General features: G+C 42.8%; 1 protein-coding gene across 3 annotated transcripts in view; it reads left to right on the top strand.

Moving 5' to 3' along the window:
• Positions 1-20212, top strand: part of NUP153 (nucleoporin 153) — a 92954-nt gene that overhangs the window by 2946 nt on the left and 69796 nt on the right. Inside the window, exon 1 of one of the 3 annotated variants that reach the window (XM_003927319.4) lies at positions 7457-8102. The exons of 1 other annotated variant lie outside the window; for it this stretch is intronic. In XM_003927319.4, coding sequence (XP_003927368.1) covers positions 7992-8102 — 111 coding nt within the window. In that variant the 5' untranslated portion in view covers positions 7457-7991. Of the gene's footprint in view, positions 1-7456; positions 8103-20212 lie in introns of those variants that run through there. One more of the 3 variants, XM_074398487.1, reaches the window with a different exon arrangement.

Genomic DNA, 20212 nt, shown 5'->3' with positions numbered 1-20212 from the left:
TGGGAATTAGCAAGGGGTTCTTGAAATATCTATGCTTAGGTATATTTCATAACTAATGCTCAGTTTTAGACCCTTAACATTTATATTAATAACTTCTGCTAGATTACCTTTGGAAAAACATTAATGAAAATAATTTTAAAATGGTTCATTTCATTGCTGCTCACTTTGTGGTAAAGGAGAAAGGTACAGAATGAAAAATAAGGAAAACATCTACATGCTGTATAAGCTGTTGGTTCATCAACTCTTAAATTGTTGATTGTTGTGGATTAGTAAGGAACAGAAATTCCTAAACCTGCTCTTTATGGGAACTTCAGGTACCTCATTATCTTGCCTTCAAAGTTAATCTAATTTCAGATAAGCAACTTATGTGGCATGGTTAACTTTTAAAACAATGCTTCTAGAATGTGATGTGTATGTAATTCACCTGGTGATCTTGTTAATTGCAGATTCTGACTGTGTTGGCCTGGGATGGCAGAGCTGCTTTATTCTAGCAAGCTGCCGGGGGCTGCTGATGCTGTTTGCTGGTCAGAGATTAGCAGCAAGAGGCCAAAAGTCACTGTCTGGTGATGGTGGTAGGGTGATGTGTATGTTAGGGTTGTTTGTGTGTGAACTGGTTTGCATGCTTTTGAAAAGAAATGCCTTAATAAGTTAGGGTCTAATAAACTTATGCATTCTCTACAGATGCTTTTAAAAAATAATGAACCTTAGTGTTAGCAAACTAAGGTTTGCAAATGTTATAGTTTTACAGACTGTAACCTTAATAAGTCCAGTTTTGCAATGTAACTGATGAATTATATTAATAAACAAAATTAAACCAATTGATTTCTTTTTTTTTTTTTTCTTTTTTTTTGAGACGGAGTCTCACTCTGTTGCCCGGTACAGTAGCGCCATCTTGGCTAACTGCAACCTCCACCTCTCAGATTCAAGGGATTCTCCTGCCTCAATCTCCTAAGTAGCTGAGATTACAGGCACACACCACCATGCCCTGCTAATTTTCATATTTTTAGTAGAGACAGGGTTTCACCACGTTGGTCAGGCTGGTCTTGAACTCCTGACCTTGTGATTCACCTACCTTGGCCTCCCAAAGTGCTGGGATTACAGGCGTGAGCCACTGTGCCCAGCTGCAACCAATTGATTTCTTGTATAGGATAGATTCAACATCATGTGTCTAGAATTTAGAGTGTAGTTTTGTTTTGTTTTGTTTTGTTTTGTTTTGAGACAGACTCTCACTCTGTTGCCCAGGCTGGAGTGCAGTGGCATGATCTGGGCTCACTGCAACCTCTGACTCCCAAGTTCAAGTGATTCTTCTGCCTCAGCCTCCCAAGTAGCTGGGACTACAGGGATGTGCCACTTCACCTGGCTAATTTTTGTATTTTTTCAGTACAGACAGGGTTTCACCATGTTGGCCAGGCTGGTCTCGAACTCCTGACCTCAAATGATCTGCCTGCCTCGGCCTCCCAAACTGCTGGATTACAGGCATAAACCACTGTGTCAAGCCTGGGTGTAGCATTTTTAAGGTGAATTATCAGTGTGAAGTGCTAATGGTTAAGAGATTATAAAGTAGTAAACTTCAGTATAACTCAGTAAAATGGTAAAGTGTAGTATACTACGTAGACTTAGATTGTTTTACAGTTTTGTATATTGACATGCTAAATGCCAGGACTAGAAACCAGCACATAGTAGATTCTCAATAAATATTTGTATTTTAATGAATTAATCTCAGTTGATTAATTAACTGTCTTAAATGTTAGGATGGGATTGTCTTCCTAAATTTGGTTATTATTTCATCCAATAAAACTCAATTTCCATTCAAGACTGATTTTAAAATATGCCTTGGCTGGGCACAGTGGCTCATGCCTATAATCACATCACTTTGGGATACCGAGGTGGGTGAATCACCTGAGATCAGGAGTTCAAGACCAGCCTGACCAACAGGGATAAACCCCGTTTCTACCAAAAATACAAAATTAGCCAGGTGTGGTGGCACATGCCTGTAATCCCAGCTGCTCGGGAGGCTGAGGCAGAACTGCTTGAACCCGGGAGGTGGAGGTTGCGTTGAGCAGAGATTGAGCTGTTGTACTCCATCCTGGGCAACAAGAGCGGAACTCCTTCTCAAAAAAAAAAAAAAATTATATATATATATGCCTTAAACTATAATGTAATGTACATAAATACACATATACCAAAGACTAGTAACATTGATACATGTAGTCAGGAAGAGGAAATATATGGCCCTGTTGGAATCAAGTGATATATGTAGTTAATCAAAATTTTCTTGTATTAGTTAGTTCATTTAGTCTTAAGTATTACTTTATTCCCAATAGAGAGAGAACATAGTTAATGAGAGTCTAATGATTTACATTTTTAAGTATCTTCCCATTGTGTGCCCCTTCTTTCCCTATAATACAAGCAAAGAGGCAAGTAATAATAATAATAAATAAATAAACAAACCCAATAGCTTCCTTTTCTTTATTTTAATTTTATTTTTTTAAAAGATGGGGTCTTGTCAGGCATGGTGGCTGATGTCTGTAATCCCAGCACATTGGGAGGCCAGGGCGGGTGGATCATGAGGTCAGGAGTTCGAGACTAGCCTGGCCAAGGTAGTGAAATCCCATCTCTATTAAAAATACAAAAATTAGCAGGGTATGGTAGCAGGCGCCTGTAATCCCAGCTACTCAGGAGGCTGAAACAGAGAACTGCTTGAACCCGGGAGGTGGAGGTTGCAGTGAGCTGAGATAGTACCACTGCACTCTAGCCTGGGCAAGAGAGAGAGACTCTTGTTGTCTCAAAAAAAAAAAAAAAAAAAAAAAAAAAAAAAAGGATAGGGTCTCATTCTGTTACCTAGGCTGGACAGCAGTGGTGAGATCATACATAGCTCATTGCAGCTTTAGACTCTTGGGTTCAAGCGATCCTACTGCCTCAGCCTTCCTAGTAGCTGGGACTACAGGTGCACACCACTATGTCCAACTAATGTTTTTTCTTTTTTTTGCCCAACTAATATTTTAACTTGTTTGTAGGGAAGGGGTCTCGTTATGTTGCCCAGGCTAGTTTCAAACTCCTGGACTCAAATGATCCTCCTGCCTTGGCCTACCAAAGTGTTGGGATTATAGGTGTGAGCCACATGCCTGGCCAGGAATACACTTTAAAATAATATAGTATCAACAAGAATTGGAAGGAGTGCCTGTTTTAAAAAAAGAAGTAGCTAAAGTAAATACATAAACCAGTAACAGCCACTTATTTTGAAGTATTCTGTACTGTACATAATTGTACTGCTCTACTTTTACACAAATGCTAATGCCATAGGTTTGTTTATACCCGCATAACTGCAAACACATGAATCCTGTGTTGCAATAAGGCCTGAGGACAGCGACAGTATCACTAGGCAAAAGGAATTTTTCAGCGCCATTATAATCTGATGGGGACCACCATTGTATATTGGGTCTGTAGTTGATTGAAACATTGTCATGCTATGAATGACTATGATAATTTGTTTTATTAGACATCATAGCAGTTACCTCATTTTGTTTTGTACTTGTCATCTTTAAATATTCCTTTGGCCAGAATTGTATTATTACCTTCCGAAGAACGAATGATGGCTCTTTTTCAATCTGGGTTGGGCTTAGACTAAATTGTATTTCATTTTTAATTAGTGGATACTCTTTATCTATTAGAGATGGGTCAGCAGCCTATTTGCTGATTTATAATTGGCAGCTGGGCCGGGCGCGGTGGCTCAAGCCTGCAATCCCAGCACTTTGGGAGGCCGAGGCGGGTGGATCACGAGGTCGAGAGATCGAGACCAACCTGGTCAACATGGTGAAACCCCCGTCTCTACTAAAAATACAAAAAATTAGCTGGGCATGGTGGCACGTGCCTGTAATCCCAGCTACTCAGGAGGCTGAGGCAGGAGAATTGCCTGAACCCAGGAGGCGGAGGTTGCGGTGAGCCGAGATCGCGCCATTGCACTCCAGCCTGGGTAACAAGAGCGAAACTCCGTCTCAAAAAAAAAATAAAAAAAAATAAAAAAAAAATAAAAAAAAAATATAATTGGCAGCTGGTTGAAAAAATATATATATTTGTTGTTTTAATTTTTTTGCGATGGAGTCTCACTCTGTGGCCCAGGCTGGAATGCAGTGGCCCAATCTCAACTCACTGCAACCTCTGCCTCCATGGTTCAAGTGATTCTCCTACCTCAGCCTCCTGAGTAGCTGAGACTGCAGGCGCCTGACACCAGGCCCAGCTATTTTTTTTTTTTTTTTTTTTTTTTTTTTTTTTTTGCGATGGAGTCTCACTCTGTCATCCAGGCTGGAGTGCAGTCGTGCGATCTCGGCTCACTGCAACCTCCACCTCCTGGGATCAAGCAGTTCTCCTGCCTCAGCCTCCTGAGTGATGGGGACTACAGGCACCTGCCATCACACCCAGCTAATTTTTTTGTACTTTTAGTAGAGACGGGGTTTCACCGTGCTAGCCAGGATGATCTCGATCTCCTGAACTCATTATCCACCTGAGTTGGCCTCCCAAAGTGCTGGGATTACAGGTGTGAGCCACCATGCCTGGCCTGTTGTTGTTTTTAAAAATGGGGTCTCACCATGTTGCCCAGGCTAAGTCTCCAATTTCTGGTTTCAAGCAATTCTCACATCTCAGCCTCCCAAAGTGCTGGGATTACCGGTGTGAGCCACCATGCCTGGTTACTTTTTACTATATGGGGAAAAAATAAAGACGTTTCTTGGCGGAAGAGGACTATTGTAGCAACAAGCTTTTCATGAATTGTAGTGTCTCCCAATATGCCATTTGTTTTGACTGAAAAAACCAGGTCCAGGTTGAATGCAGATTTCCTCCTCTTACTCCTTTTCTGCCCTCAAGCCTGACACAGCTTCCAATGATTCAATCACATGAATGTGAGATTAATGTATTACAGTTCCCTCAAATACTATTATACTTCCAAGAAATAAAAGAATTGTGGAAATGGGTAAAAAATTGAGAGCAAGGGTAAAAGGAATGTGGGTGTTCCCGTATCTCCTCAAGTTCTACCAATTGTCTGTTTCTACATCTGGCCCAATTCTTTCCTGTGTCTCTTCCTTTCAAAGGTTGGCTGTGGGGCCAGGTGCAGTGGCTCATGCCTGTAACCCCAGTGCTTTGGGAGGCTGAGGGGGCGTGGATCACAAGGTTAGGATTTCAAGACCAGCCTGGCTAAGATGGTGAAATTCCATCTCTACTAAAAATACGAAAATTAGCTCGGTGTGGTGGTGGGTGCCTGTAATCCCAGCTACTTGGGAGGCTGAGGCAGAGAATTGCTAGAACCTGGGAGGTAGAGGTTACAGTGAGCTGAGATTGCACCTGGGCATGCAGCCTGGGAGACAGAGCGAGCCTCTGTCTCTAAATAAATAAATAAATGGCTGCGAAGTGTGTCTAGCATGTCAAATAATAGCCTCCAAGAAAGGAGTGAGCTTTGATTCCAGTCAGTCCTCTGTTCTGTGCTGGAAACTCTGAGTCTGATAGCGTAAAGAGGCAGATGGGATGTGGCTGCAGTTTAATCTCTATATAACCCAATTAAAGACTGAGGTACAGATCCTCCCGATGAGTTAGATTATCAGGAATTACTTTACTTGGCTGTCAAATATCTAGCTAGGAGGAAGATAGCACCTGAGAGAAACAATTATCTTTAAGAGGGACCAAGTGGGCTTCAGGAGAAAGAGCAGGCATACCTGGAGAGTTTAGTGGTAAGTTAGTGGTGGAAGGAGGCATGAAGCTAGGACAGGAGAGCAGAAAAGAAAATAGATTAATCATATTTGGAAACTTGTCTTGATCTTTCAAAGGTTAGCTGTGGGGCTGGGTGCAGTGGCTCATGCCTGTAACCCCAGTACTTTCGGAGGCTAAGGAGGTGTGGATAATGAGGTCAGGAGTTCAAGACCAGCCTGGCTAAAACGGTGAAACCTGTCTCTACTAACAATACAAAAATTAGCTGGGCATGGTGGCACACGCTTGTAATCCCAGCTACTTGGGAGACTGAGGCAGGAGAATCGCTTGAACCCGGGAGGCAGAAGTTGCGGTGAGCCAAGATCATGCCACCACTGCACTCCAGCCTGGGTGACAGAGCAAGACTGTCTCAGGGCAGGGCAGGAGGAGGCCGGGGGCGGTGGTTTAAGCCTGTAATCCCAGCACTACTGTAGGAGGCTGAGGAGGTGGATAACCTGAAGTCAGGAATTTGAGACCAGCCTGGCCAACATATAGTGAAACCCCATCTCTTCTAAAAAGTACAAAAATTAGCTGGGCATGCCTGCAGTCCCAGCTACTTGGGAAGCCAAGGCAGGAGAATCGCTTGAACCTGGAGGTGGAAGTTGCAGTGTGCCGAGATAGCACTAATGCACTCCAGCCTGGGCTACAGAGCAAGACTCTGTCTATCGAAAAAAAAAAAAAAAAAAAGATTTATAGTACAGCTAAAAAAATTCACAGCAGATTTTTTTTCTCCCTAATCATTTGGCTATTTGTCTTTAACTGTTACAGAAAAGTTGGGTCATAGTCCTGATTTTGATTACCCATCTCGGTGTCATTTTTTGTGCCACCTAAATTTTTCTGGACCTTTTGTTGGTTGAATGAGAGGGTTGGATTATGTGATCACCAGGGCCTTTCTAATCGTCAACTCCTAGAATATACATTTTGTGGATTCAGTCTTTGAGTCTAGCCCACTTATTCCGTTTCCTAAATATAATGCCTTCTATTTGGAGCAAATATGGTATACTTTTATTACTAAGAATATATCACTTACTCCTAATGTGAGCTGACTGCATAGGTTATAATTGTAATCATTCATTGCATTTCTCGTCTATTTACAAATATACGTGCTCTCCATAGATAATCCTGTCTGCTCCTCACAACAGCTTTATAAGGTGGATTTTAAAGCTCCCATTTTATGGAGGAGGAAGCTAAGGCTCACACGGTTTTGATTCATCCAAGGTCAAACAGGTAGAGTGATGGAACCAGAATTCCAGCCCCGTGTGTCTGGCAACAAAGCCTTTATGTTTAAAAAAACATTAATGGAGCCGTATATATTTTCTAATTCTAAGGATCATGGACATTGTTTTTCAACCATAGATTTTTTTCCCCCCTTTCTTAAATCATTAGCTCTTGTCTTTGATTTTACTATCTGCTTACTTCCTGCCCACTTAACCAATCGACAGGGAAGAGAGTAGGAAGAGGTTACTGTTTTTATGTTAACTGCCTTTTCAGAGTCTAATTTACAGCCAAGAACAGCAAAAGGACCCCTTGGCTTTGTGCCTCTGCGGCGCTCTGGAAACCTCCCTCGTCCCTCTTCCTTTCCGAGAAGCCGCGTTCCGTCGTTGAACTACGTTTCCCAGCGAGCCGCGCGGCCGAGAGCGTGGGCTCGACCAGTCCTTCCTCTTTGCCTATCAACTCGTCGCAGCGTGATGATGCAAACGCGTCGGGCGCTGGTGAGTGACGACATTCTGGCTCGCGACCGCAGCAGCCGCCTTAGCAGCGGTAATAGGCGCAACGGCGGCGGCGGCTGCAGAGACGACGACGACGACGGCGGGGCGGGCGCTGTGCGCACAGGGGAGGGGTAGGCGGGCGGCGCCAGCGGCTTCAACTGCGGCAGCTACGGCCAGGGCGACGGAAGAACCCTCACCAGCCGGCGGTCGAGTTAGGCCTCAGCAGCGCCGGGAGCTGTTCGCGCTGTCCTCTGCGGGAGATCTCCATAGAGACCGTGACATACACAGAGGCGGGGGTCCGCAGAGGCGGCCGGACCGGAGCCAGCTCCTTGGCCTCTGCGGCCGCCACCCCCTTCCCGGCTGCCAGCACTCACCCTCTCTCCGCTCCTGCTCTCAACCTCGCGGTTCCTGGGGTGCCTGTGCCCACTGTGTGGACAGCGCGGGCGGACTTTTGGGCCGGGGCCGGGCGGGGGGGCGCTCTAAGGCCTCCGCCTCTGCCTCTCCCGCCCCCTTACCCGCCCCGGAGCGGGAAGCGGCGGAGGCTCCGCCATGGCCTCAGGAGCCGGAGGAGTCGGAGGGGGCGGTGGCGGCAAGATCCGGACGCGGCGTTGCCATCAGGGGCCAATTAAGCCTTACCAGCAGGGGCGACAACAGCACCAGGTATGGGACCCGACGACTTGGTGGCCTGGCGGGTAGGGAACTCGGCAGGAGGGGACAGGCGGTTCGAGGCCCCGGCGCCCCACGTGGAGCAGACTGGAGGGCCTGAGGAAAGGCCCGAGTGAGGCTCCGGGGGAGCTCAAGCCATTGGGGGTGGTGACGGGAAGTGGGCTGAAACAGGCCCAGCTTTGCGGCGCACACGTGTGGTTTGGGCCGCCTTTCCCCGAACCCTCTGGGCCAGGGGCTTTCCCAGGCAGGCTCTGGGCGGGAAAAGAAATTGTAGGCCTAGGATGCGCGCGTTTCTTTCTTTTTTGGCGGGGATTGGGAGTTCGAGGGTATTACGTCCTTTCGAGGGAGAAAGGAAAAGGTGTGATTGACGGCCCTTATGCTTACTGTTTTCTAGTGTCTCTCCTTCAGTGTGTGGGGAGGGGGTGGCCCCGAAGAATCTTATCTCTGGGGCAGACGGGGAGTTGTTGGGGGCGCTGTTATATGGAAAGTGGAGTAACTTAATCTCAGCCTCTGAATTAATTCTCAGTTTCCCCTGCCCGTGTCCCTCGTTTTGAGAACATTGGCTTATATTTTCCTAACCGGGTTATAGTTAACCGTGGCACTGGGGCATTTTGAAAGTCCCTCTCCACCCTTACGTCTTTTCTCTGCTGCGCGATTCCCCCCCCCCCCCTCTTATTTTGGAGGCTGGAATTGGCCATTCTCCACAGTTGACCGGGACTCCAGCTCTGATCTCATACACAAAATATGTTAATATTATGGGGCGTATTTTAGAAGTTTAGTTATTTTCGACACTCCAGGAATGTTGATGATCTTATAGTTTAGCCACTGTATGTACTCTTGGATGTTTAAAATGTGAAAAAAGATGATCCTAATTTTAAATGGGATCGTTGATTCCGAGAAAATTCCGTTTTTAAAATGCTGCTTGTTAGAAGGATTAAGGAAATGTTACAACACCTACTTTAATAAAGCCACTTAAAAAACTTATCAATGATATAAGGTGGGAAGTGTGTGTCTTAAATTTGTTGAAAAACAAAAATGTAGCAAAAGGATCTGATAACTTGTTGCCTGCTGTTAAAGGTAGACTTCCTAGATTAGTTTATTCTGCATGTTAATTAAGATTGCACACTTCCACATGTTTGATGTTGTTAAATTGTGTCATTATCAACAGATTTTTAATAGTAAAAGATTTGAGGGATTTTTAAAATTTCGTTTTTTTCTTTTTTTATTTTGAGGGAAATGTTTGAGTAGTAAAAATTGTGGTTCAGGTATTTTAAGTCGTTCTCTACTGTTGGTTAGAAGGTTTGGCATTGTTATTACTTCCACCAGTTTTCCCCCAGATATGTACATAAAGTGCTTGGTTTTCAAATTTGTGAAGCACAGGGGTATTTGCAAGCAGATTTAAGATTGTAATTCAGTTTACAAGTCTGGCCATTTGACCAGTCGTTCTGTAGAAGGAAAGTTAGACATGCATGCTTTCTTTTCTGTTATGAAGGTCTTTGAGTGCTTAGATTTTCTTGTATGACATACAGAAAAATGACGTGTTTTAAATACAGGTCATTGGATGGTCTGGATAGAAGTTAGAAAGGAATTAATATTTGCCAGATGTCTGAAGTTAATCACGGCTTATTTTTAAATGTACTTAGATAAAATACAAATCTAATTTTGGGGAGATGATGCCTTAGCAGCATAACACCTATGATCCACGTTGTCTTAGAGTTGATATGACTTCAGGCTGTTTAGTTTTGTCTTAAGTCCTGATAATTTATCATTGTCTCCTGTCTAAAATACTTTTGCCTCTTCTGGCTACTAAAAAAGAAAACATATTTTAGCCTTTGAATTGGTAGTTAAAGGTATTTAGGGGTTTCTTGATCAACACTGTAGGTGCTATTTAATATTGGCAGAAACTACCACTACCCAAGGAAATTATTCAGGTGTATTCAAAAGAATACTCTCCTTTTTAAAATTATTATTTAAAAAATAAGGACTTTCTTTAGTCCTTTTTGGAACTTTGGTGGACCCGCTTGCTGTCAGCTATCCTAGACTGTCAACTGGATGTTTTGCAGCAGCTGCTGAGTCATCATGAAGCAAGGAGCTTCATGATGTGGGCATGTTTTATACTAATGTTATTTGATTAAGTGTCCAAGGGTTTCTGGGCAAAAATGAAGCTTTTGGTAGTATAGCAGAAAGTTGGAATAAGAAAGAATGAGAGGTCTGGCGCTGTTAGTTAATGGATGTTTGCTAATGCTTGTCAGACCAACTTGCTAGTGCTGTCACCCAGTACCTGTGACTTCTGCGTTTATGTTCATGTGACTTGTAATTTCCTGTTTTGACTTCTGGGTTTAGCTCTCCTGGGAAAAGCTGTAAATTTACCACTTTCCCTCTTTAACTTCTGATCTTTTCTTTTCTTTTTGAGACACTCTTTCGCCCAGGCTGGAGTGCAATGATGCGATCTTGGCTCACTGCAACCTCCTCTGCCTCCCGGGTTCAAGTGATTCTCCTGCCTCAGCCTCCCAAGTAGTTGGGTTTACAGGCGGCCACCACCGTGCCCGGCTAATTTTTTTATTTTTAGTAGAGATGGGGTTTCGCCATGTTGGCCAGGCTGTTCTCAAACTCCAGACCTCAAGTGATCCGCCTGCCTCGGCTTCCGAAAGTGCTGGGATTACAGGCATGAGCCACTGCACCCGGCCCAACTTCTGATATTTATTTATTTATTTATTTATTTATTTATTTTTTGAGACGGAGTTTCGCCCTTGTTACCCAGGCTGGAGTGCAATGGCGCGATCTCGGCTCACTGTAACCTCCGCCTCCTGGGCTCAGGCAATTCTCCTGCCTCAGCCTCCTGAATAGCTGGGATTACAGGCACGTGCCACCATGCCCAGCTAATTTTTTGGACTTTTAGTAGAGACGGGGTTTCACCATGTTGACCAGGATGGTCTCGATCTCTCGACCTCGTGATCCACCCGCCTCGGCCTCCCAAAGTGCTGGGATTACAGGCTTGAGCCACCGCGCCCGGCAACTTCTGATATTTAAAATGTCGTCTTGCTTGAAGTCGTGCAGACAAATTAATTGTCTTGCTCAAATAACTGAAGGGTAATAACTCTTTTTTTTTTCTTTTTATTCAACAATATGTTTCTCCATGAAGGCCTAGGGTAATAACTCTTAAGAACTGTAGAAGCAGATATGAAGAACAGCCCTGAATAATGCAAGCTGATCATTTTCAGTTACCTTCCCCCCTACCCTTTTACCGTTTTGTCCAGATGCATTTAGCAAATGGTGTCATTTTTCTAGTTGGGATTGAATAGGTTACTGAAGAGAATGCGGTTAGTTCTTGTCTTCCTTTCCCGTTTCTTTTTTGTGCAGATTGTCAGGCACAGAAAGTCAGCTTCTTTAGAGAGATCAAGCTGCTTGCTTTTCTTAATAGCCACTGCAAAAAGCTTGAGCCCATGGGCAAACCAGAACCTTGCCTCTGGAAGAACTACTGCCACCTCCTGGTGAGAGGAAACCACTTATTTTTGCTCTTCTGGATGGGGGTGGGGTGGGGTGGGGCGTGTGCTTGGATGTGCTTGGTTTGGAGTCAAGGGACTCCTCCTTTAATTCTCCTAGATATAACTTGTCTTACAAGTCACTTCCTGCATTTAACTTTTTGTCTCCCCGTCTTCCCACCAGACAAAGTCTTGCTCTTTTGCCTAGGCTGGGGTGTAGTTGCACGATCTCATCTCACTGCAACCTCGGCCTCCCAGGTTCAAGCAATTCTCCTGCCTCAGCCCCCTGAGCTCCTGAGTAGCTGGTATTACAGGCACACTATACCACACCTGGCTAATTTTTGTATTTTAGTAGAGAGTAGGTTTCACCGTGTTGGCCAGACTGCTCTCAAACTCGTGACCACGTGATGTGACCTCCTCAGCCTCTCTAAGTGCTGGGATTACAGGTGCAAGCCAGCCACTGCGCCCAAGGCCTTTAGGTATTTTTTTAAAAGGGGGAGGAAACCTCTTTAAGCTTAGATTTGGGGTCAGTAAACTTCTTCTGAAAGGGACATAGTAAATTTTTAGGCTCTACTGTGGCAAATTGTCCTTTGTTTTGTTTTTAACAATCCTTTAGCAAATGTAAAAACCATTCTTAGTTTCTGTAAAAATAGGCCAAGGTCTGAATTTGGCCCAGCCCACAGATCATGGTTTGCTATACCATGGTTTATGTAATAGCATAGTTTTTATTTGTTTTGGTAGCTTCTTTGTGATACTTTGTCCCAAATAAGTATGTTCTGCCTTGTATCTGATGACTGGAGTGTTCTCAGGTTTGAAAAGGAGGGAATTTAGAGGTTGAATATTTAAATTATTCCAGAAGTCACCAAGTTTTTTGACTTTTATTTTGTCCTTTGCTTTATCCTAAATGCTTAATACAGTCAGTGGGAATAGAAATGGAAACAGTTGATAGGAAAACAATGTAGTGTAATGGAGTCAGCCTGAGTTTGAATCTCTGTTCTACCCTGACTTGGACAAGTTAATTTACTCATCTGTAAAGTGAAAATTGTTGTGGAGGTTAAATGAGAAATGTAAGTGAAGCTTTTAGAACAGGACCTGGCATATGTATATAAGTAAGGAGTTATTTAAAATTGAGTCCTTACTGTATATATGCCATTGAAATTTGAAATTAAGTAGAACTATTTGATTTAGGGCCTTTTTTTTTTGTGGGAAACTGGAGTTTGCTGTTATTCAGGTTAATCTCCTGATTTAGGGTCTTTACACTGTCTCTCAATTTTCCTGCCTTATTACAGGTTTTTTTCCTTTAGGTGACTAAGTTCAGTACTTTCGTGTATTTAATTGTTTAATGCAAAGTAAGGCTTTTGTTTGTGATGAGAGGTTTTGCGTGGTATTAACGTTAATTTACTTACCAATTTTTCTAATAAGTAATTTAAAAAGCCCGCTTGCTGTATCCATTTTCTAGGAAGTACCTGACAAGGCAGTTATCTTAGTTTGAAGTAAAATTAAAACTTTGGTCTGATGTCACTAATTAAAACCATTCTCTCTCTCTCTCTCTTTTTTTTTTTTTTTTGAGGCAGAATCTAGCTTACTCACCCAGGCTGAAGTGCTGTGGTGTGATTTTGGGCTCACTACAGTCTCTGCTTCCTAATTTCAAGTGATTCTCCTGCCTCAGCCTACTGAGTAGCTGAGATTACAGGCATGTGCCACCACTTTTGGCTATTTCTGTATTTTTAGTAGAGTTGGGGTTTCACCATTTTGGTCTGGTGGTCTCAAACTTCTGACCTCAAGTGAACTGCCTGCCTTGGCTTCCCAAAGTGTTGGGATTACAGGCATGAGCCACTGTGCCCAGCCAAAACCATTTTCATTAGGCACAGAGTATTATTGCAAATATTGTAATTATCTTGTATTTTCTTTTTCTTTTGACATGGAGTTTTGCCCTGTCACCCAGGCTAGAGTGCAATGGTGCAATCTCAGCTGACTTCAGTCTTCACCTCCTATGTTCAAGTGATTCTCCTGGCACAGCCTCCTGAGTAGCTGGGATTACAGGCACCTGCCACCATGCCTGACTAATTTTGTATGTCTTTAGTAGAGATGGGATTTCACCATGTTGGCCAGGCTGGTCTTGAGCTCCTGACCTCGTGTTCTGCCTGCCTCGGCCTCTCACAGTTCTGGGATGACAGGCGTGAGCCACCGTGCTATTTTGTATTTTTTTTTAAAAAAAGAAAATTTATTTGTAGCTATTAGCTTATTTCATGGTTGTAATATATTTTAAAAAGATCTTGTGTTCGGAAGCCTGGTTTAAAGTCTTGCTGTCACATACAATTTATTGTCAGAAACAGGATGATAGGATGCCTTTTCTATCTATAGGTATTTCAGATTGCTTGATTTTGCTTATCTTTTTCACAATGTAATTTAAGAAATAAACTTCCAATTTTTAAACATGTTACATGAGAAAAATGTGATAGTATTTTGTAGGTAACTTTTAGTGAGTTGAACTACTCTGAGCTTTTATTGAGGTGTTTTTTTTTTTTTTTTTGAGACGGAGTTTCACTCTTGTTACCCAGGCTGGAGTGCAATGGCGCGATCTCGGCTCACCGCAACCTCCGCCTCCTAGGTTCAGGCAATTCTCCTGTCTCAGCCTCCTGAGTAGCTGGGATTACAGGCACGTGCCACCATGCCCAGCTAATTTTTTGTATTTTTAGTAGAGCCAGGGTTTCACCATGTTGACCAGGATGGTCTCGATCTCTCGACCTCGTGATCCACCCACCTTGGCCTCCCAAAGAGCTGGGATTACAGGCTTGAGCCACCGCGCCCGGCCTTATTGAGGTTTTTTTTAAAGACAGTCTCGCTCTGTTGCCCAGGCTGGAGCGATCTTGGCTCACTGCAACCTTTGCCTCTCAGGTTCAGGCAATTCTGCCTCAGCCGCCCAAGTAGCTGAGATTACAGGCATCTGCCATCACACTTGGCTAATTTTTGTATTTGTAGTAGACACAGGGTTTCACCATGTTGGTCAGGCTGGTCTCGAAGTCTTCACCTCAGGCAACTTACCTGCCTTGGCCTCCAAAGTGCTGGGATTGCAGGCATGAGCCACTGTGCCCGGCCTTATTTTGTTTTCTGTTGCTTGTTTGAAATGTCTTTTAGGGGCTCCTTTTCTTGTATTGGTTTAATTACTGTTAACTGTCTATTAATACCACCTCTACAGAGTGCATGACTAGAAATAGTAAGCCAGGTCATGTTTCTCCTTACTGCATTTGTGGCAGATAGTTTTGAAGGAAGTTGAAATTTGTAGCCAACTGTAGATTTTTAATTCTTTAGCTAGAAAAATAGATTAAATGGCTAGAGGATTTGGGCTGATTGGATAGGGTAAACTTGGATGCTGAAGGACATGGGCTTATAAAATATAACCAATAATATCTTAGATTTGGATGTTAAATTCAGATGATTGAAACTAGATTCAGGGCCGGGTATGGTGTCTCACGCCTGTAATCTCAGTGCTTTGGAGGCCAAGGTGGGCAGATTGCTTGAGTCCAGGAATGTGAGACCAGCCTGGGGAACATGGTGAAACCCTGTCTCTACCAAGAAAATACAAAAATTAGCTGAGTGTGGTGGTTCTCACCTGTGGTCCCAACTACTTGGGTGGCTGAGGTGGGAAGATTGCTTCAGCCACAGGAGGTGGAGGTTGCAGTGAGCCATCACTGTACCACTGCACTCCAGCCTGGATGACAGAGGGAGGAGAAAATAAACTAGATTCACTATGACTGCATTAGGATTTGAATACTTCATCACTTTTTTTCCCTTATGGAAATAAGTAAGTGACTGTTAAAAGTTATGATAGAGGTTTTTTGTTTTTTGTTTTTTTTAAATTTGAGAGAGAGTCTTGCTCTGTTGCCCAGGCTGGAGTGCAGTGGCATAATCTTGGCTCACTGCAACCTCTGCCTCCCAAGTTGAGGAGATTCTCCTGCCTTTCCCCTTCCTAGTAGCTGGGACTACAGGTGCCTGCCATTGCGACCAGCTAAGTTTTGTATTTTTAGTAGAGATGGGACTTTACCATGTTGGCTACTGGTCTTGAACTCCTAGATGCAACTGCATCTGACCTGAGAAATTTTCTTAAAATAAGAAATGTTAGATCACATATATTTAGAAAAAACTAGAAATAACTAAAAGATAAGAATGACATATGTTCTTACTATTTAGTTTTTAAGATATTTGATAAGAAATAGGTGTTTTTTTTTTTAATGGCCAGAAAAGCCATGGAAAGAAATAAATAGGTATTTTTTAACCTCTGAGAGTTAAATGGGTAAGGAGATTGTGTATAGAACCCTGGAAGAAAAGTAAGGGTCAGTGACTGGCTTCAGCACAATACAGGGAGCAGATAGAAATTCAGATAGCTGTGTTCTGGGAGGATAGGATTCCAGAACCTTTAAACTGATGTTGGACTGTTTTTGATATTTATGGCTAAAGATACAGTGAGATTATTTGAGAAAGGAGATTTTATAATCTTAATACTGCTATGGATAATGTGAAGAAAAGGCAGTTGAACAGAAGTGAAGTCAAGAAAACTAATAGGAAGAAAAGAGCTTTGTATAAGAAGAAGAAGGGATTTATAGACATGACAAGGAATTGGCCGTATTGAAAGGATACCTCTGGTTATTCATGTGAAAAGGTTTATAAGAAAAGAATGTTATTAATTACAAATGAGTTCTGAGTTAGTGTTGCACAATAGCCTTCCCCCATCCCAGCTGCCTTTCATTAATCCTTTTATTTATTTTTTATTTTTTATTTTTTTTTGAGACGGAGTTTCACTCTTGTTACCCAGGCTGGAGTGCAATGGCGCGATCTCGGCTCACCGCAACCTCCGCCTCCTGGGTTCAGGCAATTCTCCTGCCTCAGCCTCCTGAGTAGCTGGGATTACAGGCACGCACCACCACGCCCAGCTAATTTTTGGTATTTTTAGTAGAGACGGGGTTTCACCATGTTGACCAGGTTGGTCTTGATCTCTCGACCTCGTGATCCACCCGCCTCGGCCTCCCAAAGTGCTAGGATTACAGGCTTGAGCCACCGTGCCCGGCTAATCCTTTTATTTTTATTTCATTTTTTTTCTTTTTGAGATGGAGTCTCGCTCTGTAGTCCAGCCTGGAGTGCAGTGTCATGATCTTGGCTCACTACAACTTCTGCATCCCGGGTTCAAGCAGTTCTCCCTCCCTCAGCCACCCGAGTAGCTGGGATTACAGGTGCCTGCCACCACACCTGGCTAGTTTTTGTATTATTAATGGAGACTGGGTTTCGCCATGTTGTCCAGGCTGGTCTTGAACTCCTGACCTCACGTGATATACCTGCTTCGACCTCCCAGTGTTGCTGGATTACAGGCATGAGCCACCACTCCCAACTCATTAATCCTTTAACTCAGGTGAAATACAATTTGAAAAGCTAACATATTCACTCTGCCTTACACATTGAATGTTCTTATGTGTATGTAGTATTGAATTTACTTTTAGTCCCCAAATTGGATTTTTAACTAGTCTAAATCTCAGTGGCATGTTTCATATGTTTTGCCAAATAAAGAACCCTTCTTTCTTGGAGAGAGAAAACCCAGTGGATTTCACCAGTTCACATTCTACAATTCACTCCTTTAATCCTTGAATTTAAATTTATTATTTATGATTATTTAGTGTAGACTTTGCTTTAGGGCTACAGAGATCATTTTTAAAGTTTTTTTTGAGATGCAGTCTCACTCTGTCACACAGGCTGGAGTGCAGTGGTGTGATCTCGGCTCACTGCAACCTCCGCCTTCCAGGTTCAAGTGATTGTCTTGCCTCAGCCTCCCAAGTAGCTGGGACTACAGGTGTGCACCACCATGGCTGGCTAATTTTTGTATTTTTGGGAGAGACGGGATTTCACCATGTTGGCCAGAATTGTCTCAGCTCCTGACCTCAAGTGATCTGCCCGCCCTGGCCTCCCAAAGAGCTGGGATTACAAGCGTGAGCCACTGTGCCCGGCCTCAGCAGAAATATCTTTAAGAAGGGGTCTACTTATAGATGACGCTGGTGGTTAATGGAATGAATACAGGATAGCAAGATACACAGAGACTAATAATAGTAAAAGCTACTACCTTCTCTAGGACTGGAGGAATAAAGGGAAGAAATGCTGTAACTGGAATGGTAGTTTTGGAGATGGAGCAATACTTAAGCAGGGAGGAGCACAGAAGAAAGACTCTTGACTACCATTCTCTAATACCTAGTGTTTGCTCATGTCTCTCATAGGCTAGTCTCACCAGAAACCGGTTGGTTGTGCAGTCCATAGAAACAGCTTATCAAAAATGGGCTGAGAGAAGGACAAGTGGATACTAGCACAGCATCAAATCTGTGATTTTATAAATGTGTTTGTGTGTAGGGAAAAGCTAAATTTTAAGAAAAGTGAGTAGATTTAAAGAAAAACTTTTGAGTGGATTCAGAGAAAAACAGTACAGGGGGAAAATCATGGCTAAAGTTTGGGAAGCACTGGGAAAATCGTTTTATGAACGGTATCACATTTAGCACAGTCTATGGTCTGTAAGATTTGTTTACCGGATTCACTTTAGAATATTTTCATTATATTCTTAAATATTGTCTGACTAGTGCTCCGCATGTATGTGTTCTAGACAACCAAAGCTTAAGCCTTTCAAGAATGCACAGTTTTATTCATCTGTTTTAGAGGGGCTTCTCTAAAATGTATTTTAATTTCTTGAAATGTATCTGATTTCCAATATTAGAATCACTTCAGAGGGCTTGATTAAACAGGTGGGACTTACCTCTGGAGTTTATCTTTTAGTAGGGCTGGAGAAGGACTTGTGATGATGCTGATAATACTGCTAGAAAGGGATCACACTTTGAGGACCGTTCAATTATATTAAGCTTAATTTAACTTTTTCTTTCCTTTTTTTTTTTTTTTTTTTTTTTGAGACAGTCTCACTCTGTCGCCGGGTGCCAGGCTGGAGTGCAGTGGGTGCAATCTCGGCTCACTGCAACCTCCGCCTCCCAGGTTCAAGCAGTTCTCCTGCCTCAGCCTCCTGAGTAGCTGGGACTACAGGTGCGCACCACCACACCCAGCTAATTTTTGTATTTTTTAGTAGAGACGGAGTTTCACCATATTGGTCAGGATGGTCTCAATCTCTTGACCTTGTGATCTGCCCACCTTGGTCTCCCAAAGTGCTGGAATTACAGGCCTGAGCCACCGCACCCTGCCTAACTTAGCTTTTGCTTAATGACCTAGGGTCATTTAACCTACAAAAGTATATTTGGCTATTGAAATACAAGGATGTTTGTTCTTTCATACTGGTTTCAAGTCAGTTTTGTTTTTTTCCTTCCTTCTTTCCTTCCTCTCTGCTTTCTTTTTGTCCTTTTCTTTCTTTGTTTTTGTTTTTAGAGACGGAATGTCTGTCATCCAGGCTGGAGGGCAGTGGTACAATCATAGCTCACTGCAATCTTGAACCCCTAGGCTCAAGTGATTCTCCTGCGTAAGCCTCCCAAGTAGCTAAGACTACAGGCCTGTGCCACACTCCCACCTATTAAAATCTACATTCCTTTTTACTCTTCATGCTGTTATTCACTGTGCCACTAGTAATGTCTGTCTCACTGCTCCTGTATTAAGCTCTTCTGGGCTGAGACTAGATAAGTTGGCTAAATTTTAGTATAGAAAAGAGGTCTATAAGCAAAGTTTATGTATTTTAGTGAATGAGCTTTATTATATCCACTTTGACCAGTTTTGTTTTCTAATTATTTTTGAAGATACCTAATGCTGCCGCGTAAGTGATCTGTGAGTGAGTATGGCGTCAATTTAAAGTTGTTCTATTCTTGGCCTTAGATGGATAGGGATCACAGGAATGTCCGATACTTTTACTAGCTAAATACCTGACTGGAAGTCCACAAACAAACTTTAAAAATCTACATTAAACTCTGTAATTGCTGTAGCTGGATGTGGTAGCTGGCCTGTAGTCCTACCTACTTGGAAGACTGACGCGAGAGGATTACTTGAACCCAGGAGTTTGAGGCTGCTGTGGGCTATGATCATGTACTGTTGCACTCTATCTGGTATGATTACAGGTCTCTCAAGTCTTGAAGTATGGAAATGGGATAAGTAACTAGTATTAGGTGTGTTAAAATATTTTATGTAGGTATATAGTCTTTCTTTCCACAGTAACTAATACTGTGCAATACTAGCAAAGAAAAACGGAACAATGAATTTGTGTTGTTCAGTAGTGAGTGTTCTAGAACCTGGCTTCATGTGTTTCATAGAGAGCTTACCTTGTAGAGCTGTTGAAAATTTGGACAGTACATGGAAAAATAATTGCATGTGTCCCAGTTGTTATCTATACCTTTTCATATAGTAAGGAAATTACTGTTCAAGTGCTTATATCAGAGTTGTCTTCCGTTTTTTTTCTGTTTGCAGATTATTTTAAGGCCTCTGTCTTGAGTTTCCTTTCTAGTAGATTTATATGTTCTGCCTTGACTTTATTGTTTTCCTTACCTACCGAGTCATTTTTTTTTCCTTCTTTGACTCTTTCTCTGAAACCCTACTAAATCTGCTTTGTGAAGAAATTGTTGCCTAAAATTAATTACCTTACCCAGTTTATTGCCAGCTTTTTTCCTT

This window comes from Saimiri boliviensis, chromosome 4 (assembly GCF_048565385.1).
Source record: "Saimiri boliviensis isolate mSaiBol1 chromosome 4, mSaiBol1.pri, whole genome shotgun sequence".
In the NCBI taxonomy this organism is placed as follows: domain Eukaryota; kingdom Metazoa; phylum Chordata; class Mammalia; order Primates; family Cebidae; genus Saimiri; species Saimiri boliviensis.
This window is presented reverse-complemented; position numbering and strand designations above follow the sequence as displayed.